Below are 7,323 nucleotides of genomic sequence, written 5' to 3' on the forward strand. Positions count from 1 at the left end.
TGCAGTTTTGCATTTTTTTTGTATCTCGAGTCAACTTGCATAATAATTTAGACTGTTTGCCCATTTGGATTATAATAACGATTGCTCGTCCAGTGCCATGGCTGCTGACGTTAGCTTTACTTATTTGCTATCATCTCTGTGCTCTCTGAGCCGAGTCTGAGCAAAAATTTTAGATATAACAACAAGACGGTTCATTCATAATATTATTTAAAAAAATAATCAATAATAACTCACATCACTCATGAAGGTATCCATTATCACCGTGCGTGTGCATTAACTCCGCCCACCCTGCTTCTGATGACGTCGCTCGTGGTTTTTTTTTCCCACCTTATTTCAAATTACCGACTCACACTTTTCTCATCCTAATTTTACAAGTTGAAAGTTACAAAACAACACACGCACAGCGCTGACTGACTCTGATAACGGCCGGGTGTTCTCCGAGTCCGATCGACTCGGGTATTACACACAATGTTAAACAGACCCGGGACCCGAAGTAATAGATTGGGACCCGACCCGGACCCGGCTGACCATTTAAAATATAGCCCCGAACCCGTACGGATCCCGGGTCGGGTCCCGGGTCCTCGGGTCCTCCGTGTAGACCTCTACTGTGAGCATCTATTTCGAGAAAACAACATGGATAAACCTCAACAGCTAAACAAGTCTGCTGTGTGGATGCTAGGTCTAATCTGACAATATTGATTTCTCAATTTTAATTCATCTTCATTTTGATGAACCGTTATCGATTATTAAAACCACAACATTGTTCTTTAAAGTTGAGTGATAAAAACATCACTAAGCATTACTCATAGCACACCTACCATCAAATAATTGCAATAAGCTTTGTGCCTTTTGTTATATTTGTTAAAAGCCGCAAAGACAACAATATACCTTCACAGGATTTTGCTAAAAATATGCATTATATGACATATTCATTATATTGTACTTAACCTGTTAGGGATGTCTTCATTATTTAAAGTACGTTTGAATAAATCTGTCATGAAAACAAGTTATTACAGCCACAACTTGATGTTTTTATAACCACAGTGAACTGGAGTAGAAAATATTAAAAATTGTACACAAAGATTGTGCAATTGAAATATTTATATACAACTGAGCGTTGATTATTTAAAAAAAATGCTTAATTGACTATTAAATAAACTATTGAAATGTTTTTTTTTGGTAAAAAAATAAATAAATTTGTTGAATCAATTCAATCATCAGGTTTTGGAATGGATCTATTATTAACAAAGTCCAATATGAACCAGGCAAATCCTGTTGATTGAAAATGATGGCCACTGCGCTAGATGAGCTCACCAGTCCTGTGGGGCGAGTTTGAGCGGCTGGTCGATCACTCTGTAGGGTACTGTGACACTGATGTTGGCACCGCCTGGCTGAACTTGATCTTTACGTCTCTGCAGCAGAACCTCGTTGTCCCTCTGAGTGCCCAGCTTCTTCTTATCCTCTGTTGTGACAAACCTGCCAAGAAAAAACTATTTTAGCAGCCAGATAAAATACATTTTATATGCATTCATCATTGAATGTCTTCAGACACTGTCTAACACACAATTGCATGCACAGAGGATAAAACTCTTGGTTCCCTCTCATGTGAATCACCTCTGAAGGTACGTGCACAGGCCTGAGGGTAGTGGTCGACCAATATTGGTTTTTTGACAGCCGATGCGGATATCTTGGAAAGCAGGGTGGCCGATGGCCGATATAAAGCCGATATAATTTTATTTAATATTTAAGAAATTTGAAATCATTTGAAAATGGATTAAAAAATAAATGTGTAAAATAAACATGCTTATACTTTGAATGACAAAGTATTTTCACAAATAAACAAATATTTAATAAAAATATAATTTAAAAAGGAAGTAAACACTGTAACCAACAGAGCACTCTGGGAAGTTTGTGTGCATTGGGAATAACATTTTTTCAAACAAAGCCAAGGTAACACTCATTTTACATACACCACACAGTGAAAATGACATGAATATGACATTGGGCAAAAGCATGAAGCGCAGCATAATTTGAAATCACAAGTTTAAAGTTTGTCGATCGCGCGTCTCCGTGAAGCTGAACTCTTCTCCTAGTACATTTTAATTCCTTTGTTTAACAGTTCCGTGGACAGAACTGTTAACGACGACAGCAAACAAGAGGGAGAAATCGTTATAATACTTTTTTGTATAACAGTACATTTTAATTCCTTTGTTTAACAGTTCCGTGGACAGAACTGTTAACGACGACAGCAAAAAAGAGGGAGAATGTGAGCACTGTGTGGTTCAGGCGCTGCCGTTCTCCGCGCAGTCAAAATAAAAGTACCGCCACAAACGCATTGGCCAAACAGAAAAACTTATCGGCCGATGCCGATATTTGAAAAATGCCAAATATCGGTCGACCACTACCTGAGAGCAGCTTAAACTTTACACGTTCTATCCCAAAAGATGTCAGTGCAGAAGAAATATTAGCAGAAACTGCAAGAATCACTCTTCTGATCCTAAATTGTTATTATTAAATGTTAAAACCCAACCTACACCTTGTATATACCTAGTGAATTCTGGACATGCATTTCACATCTGTATACAAGGCAATGTCAATGGACTACTCGCACTGAGCCTCATGACGCACTTCTGTTTTGAAATAATACAACTTAAGTTATTTCCGGTTATGTATATTTTAGCGATGTGCTGTAAACATCTAGTTGACTGAAACGCCTGTTAAAATGAGAGTCCGTGGGATGATTTCAAAATCTGGATATTTTCAGAGACAGGAGAAGAGATATTCTGATGATTGTGGTGTATTTTCCAAACTCGACAGAACTTGAAGTTTTATCCAAAATAAGCATAAACATACTGTACGTGATTGTTTCAACACAGTGTGTCAGTGCTCTAAACTAGTAATGGCAACGCTGCAGTGTGTGTGAGATATGATAAGATCATAATTAACCTATCTGTATTACTATGTATGTCATATGTATAGATTGTATTGTAAGATTGTATGTCACAATTCTGTCATTTTTCATTCATAGTCATTTCACTTTATGTATGCCAAAATATGAATATTAACAAAGTAGTCATTGTTTAAAATTAATTAAATGTTTAACATTGTTAAATTTCATTAAGGCATTTTCCATTGTCGCAAGTCAAGAAGTTAGACATCAGACAGATGAATTAAGAGCAGTCCAATTAGTTTTTAAAGGGAAGGAGGACTTCTTTGGATGGAGAAAGTTACAAGACAATCTGTTGGCAGTGACTCATACATTAGACACACACATGTGTGTGTGTGTGTGTGTGTGTGTGTGTGTATGCATGTCAATGTGTAAATGAATGACAGTGTATCGCTTCAAGGACTGAATCTACATGCTTTTTTGACTTAATGAGGTTCTCCTTTCATTCCCTGTGACTCTTCGCAGACCCTCCCTTCCACCTTTCTTGCCCATGACAGCTTTGTTCATTCTGCTTCCAGGAAATTTTCAACTTGGTTAACAGAATCCTTTGCATTCCACACAAATCACAATGATGGTGCAATAGTGTCACATGACAAATCTGTTATTCAAAATCTACTTTCAACCTGAAAATAAACAAACCCATTTAACAAAATTTTCCTCAATAAATATATTAATTTTCTTCTGATTAGTTGATTAATAATTTGGTTAACTCACCAATAAACACTAACCGCAAATTCTGCCATTTATTTTTAAAAGTGTAAAAAAATTTTGGTGGCAAGAATAAAGGCGGCAGTAATACAATGTATGTGTCGACATACCTTCCATGCTCATTCATGTTTATTTCATGCTATAACTAGTAATATATAGGAGATGAGGCATGGCTGAGGTGAAACGCATGTGAGTGTGTGTGCCAGATCATTTCTTCACAGAAGTGTTATTCAAGCATCAGCCACTGCCTCACTTCTCTCTGAAATTTGCGTGTGTGTGGTGCCAGTTGATATTCTCACAGGTAGTTCAGGTGGAATGCAATATTGTAGATAAACAGATGCACATGATAGAATAACCCTCCATTTTGAGACGTATTTACATAACCGGCATCATCACAGACAACAGATTTTTTCATCATGGATAAAATGTCCAAACCAAGCTCATACCACCGTTTTAGATCGCCTTCAGGAAATCACCCTCACAAACAGACCATCATCTCACTTTTTCCATCTATCACCATTTTTGGCAAAAAGCATTTTATCAGTCCAAGCATATTTCTCTCATTCAACTTCCTCATTTCTTAATAGTTCTGAAACAAATTTTTTCTCCTGTCTAGGGAAGAGGAAGACGAGTGAACATATTCCCAATAAAGCCAGCTAGATCAGATGACCGACCCAATGGCCTTTTTAGCCAAACCTGGCGCCCAAGAACAACTGGTTTGACTGGTCAGAGTTCGTTAACTTTTCACGGTGACCTATCACTTTATGTTCTTCTAAGAATGGCTTCATATCAGTTTTGACTAAAAACATCAAACAAGGGCGTTTGTTTTTTGATAAAAATTTGAACTTAATTTAACAGCCGATTGAATTTAGTCGTAACTTTCCTATGAATCATCTAATCAGCGCTTACTTGAGGTCCTGTAAGAGATCCTTGGCGTTGAGCATTGTGATTAAAGATGTTGTAGCTGCAGGGATGATGATAATGGGAGTTCTAGAACCTGGAAAAAAAAATTTTTTGTTGTTGTTGTTAAAAATAAACCAGCTAACTGCAGTGATCCTGCACAATGAGAAATGCATAATAATAAATGCATTTTAAAAATAAGACATTGCAATGTAGGTTTTAAAAAATAATTCACACACACAAAAAAGCTTTTACTCGACAAGATGATCTAGTCAACTTGTGCGTGTGTGTATATATATATATATATATACATATATATATACACACACACACACACACACACATACATACATAAACACACACTAAATATATATTCTAGAGAAAGATTTTTTTACACTAAATATTGGTATAAAACCATATACATTGATAAAGACCGATTATAAAAATATGCTTGTTCAAAACAGTATATTTCCTTTCCTCATTCATGTAGTTAAAGACATACCTTTCTTTTGGTTAGGCAGGGGTCTTGCTTGAGAGACTAAAGACAAGACAAAACAAACAAACAAACCAAATATGGACACATTGTTATTCTGGCCAGAAATAACTTGAAAATTTTTAAAAAAAAATTTATGCACATGCTACTACTATGAACATTTGTAGTCATTAGATGAACATGTTTAACATTTCATACGTGTGTCTAAAATGATGCAGATGCAGGACAATTTGTGCTTTGCAATGCCATCTCAAGCTTAAAAGAGCATTGATCGTTTATCAAAGAGGAGATAGAGTGTGTCAAAGCTTTGTACAAAACATTCCTCACGTATCATACTGCAGGTACATAAACATTGGTTTGTGTCAGCGCGTAAATGCTTTAGATGAGCGATTAGATGAATGTTCAGATTATTTTTTTTTAGACATTCTTGATCTTACGTAGTCAAGAAGAGGGTGAAGTGTGTAATTTCCAGTGCCACTACTGTCAACAAATGGAATGATAATCTCTTTAAACAGGTTTTATGCTACGTAAGTTTCAGTTAAAACAACAAACTCACTGATCATTAAGTGAAGCTTTTCAGCTACACGGAAAAAAGATTAATTGAATTTACTAAATTTTTTCAAGGTTAGTGGTTGCAATCAATTTATTTTAGCTACATTTAAATAAACAAATTTCGTTGACTAATTTTCAACATTTTTTTGTTTTATTAAAGGTGCAGTAGGAGATCTTGGAAAATGCTAACTTTAGCCTGATAGCACTGAAAGGGAACGTCCCACCCTCCCTGCAAATCGCGTACAAAGTCATGCCCCCTGAACGCATTAACGTACACCAGATCAGACGACCAGTAAAAGTACTACAAGACCAGGAAGGAAGATCAGGATGTTGATGTTTGTCTGCCATTCTCGCTCTGTCTGCACAGCGTACGTGAACGCACTGATGAAGTATCCTGTCTGCGCAAACAGGGTGCGTAGAGGTATGCAAATACACATGTTGACAGGCAGGCAGGAAAGCCAATAAAAACGCTCGGAACGAGCGTTTTATTGGATGAACATTTCTTATTAATCATTAATCTCATTAATATAAAATATTAAATGTCATGGTTGGATATTTACTGAGTAATCCACTGTTTTGTAGAGGGGGGTCAAAATGGCAATTTTCACCTGAGATTCAGAACTAAATTACAGGGGAGTAAAAATGATTTCAGAAAGATGGCAGCACCATAATGTTGGGCTACTTTTACACAGAGATTGGTAGGTCTATTAGTAAAATCTTCATTGCATTATGTGCCAATGGCGACCTATCCAAAATGAAACAGCACTAAGTTTGTTTTCCCCCCAAAGTTTGCATGCCTGTAACTCAAAAGCTTTAAAGTCCCCCTGTAGTCAAATATTTTATATATTATCATCAAAATGGCATTTAAATGTTTTTTCTTATGAAAATAATTCTTATGCCTTAAAATAGCTTGAATATAACTCTACACCCTTGCCTCATTTACTATACGCGGATCTATGAATATGCAAATTAGCCCCGCCTCCACTAAGTCAAACCAGCCAGTGCCTCCTGATCCACTGAACTGTAGTAAACGCGAAACAATGGCATACATGGATAATGACTGATAAAACTATTTAGCGGTTCTAAATTCACATTAAACCACGGCTTCATGGGTTTTTTGCTCTAATTTGTTTTTGTTCTGGTATTGGTATATTTGCATGCTAGTGATAGGAATCGATCCCTTGACGTGATTGGTTATTGAATGGTGACGTAGCAAACCGAGGGCGGTTTCAAACCACGTTTCTGGGACAGCCTTTGGGAAACTACAGTATTAAGGAGAAAATATTCAGCAATGGTGTTGATTAATGGATTGACACATGGTTTGTCTAAAAGCATATTAAAAACACCACAGACAAATAAACAACATAAAAAAAACTTGATTTTCACTACAGGGGGACTTTAAAGATAACAATGCCCTTTTAGATATTGGGTCTTAAACTTTCCTTTTGGCATCTTCATTTTTAAGGCCCTGTATGGTTTGGTTCCAGAGATATTGGAATATCAATATGGCTTTCAGGAGTAAATCGTTAAATTGTACACATTTTCAATGGTCAAAAACCAAACGTGGGTCACTTTGCAAAAATATGACGCTTCTTTTCTTTTAAAGAGGAATGTCTGAAGAACAAATAATATTGAAACTAGAAATGTATCTTGTTTACTTGTCAAAACAACGACATAGAACATACCTGTCTAAGTGCCACAAATATTATTTTTCCAAAGTTTG

The 7,323-nt window shown here is 36.3% G+C and overlaps 1 protein-coding gene across 1 annotated transcript in view; it reads right to left on the minus strand.

Annotated features, from left to right (window-relative positions):
- The window catches only part of LOC107727527 (parafibromin), a 49,983-nt gene that overhangs the window by 2,488 nt on the left and 40,172 nt on the right, over positions 1-7,323 (minus strand). Inside the window, exons 12-14 of the mRNA XM_016537417.1 lie at positions 5,058-5,093; positions 4,565-4,652; positions 1,315-1,476 (exon numbers count right to left, since the gene is read on the minus strand). Coding sequence (XP_016392903.1) covers positions 1,315-1,476; positions 4,565-4,652; positions 5,058-5,093 — 286 coding nt within the window. The remainder of the gene's footprint in view (positions 1-1,314; positions 1,477-4,564; positions 4,653-5,057; positions 5,094-7,323) is intronic.

Source organism: Sinocyclocheilus rhinocerous, unplaced genomic scaffold (genome assembly GCF_001515625.1).
Source record: "Sinocyclocheilus rhinocerous isolate Xijiao unplaced genomic scaffold, SAMN03320098_v1.1 scaffold306, whole genome shotgun sequence".
NCBI classification, from domain to species: Eukaryota; Metazoa; Chordata; class Actinopteri; order Cypriniformes; family Cyprinidae; genus Sinocyclocheilus; species Sinocyclocheilus rhinocerous.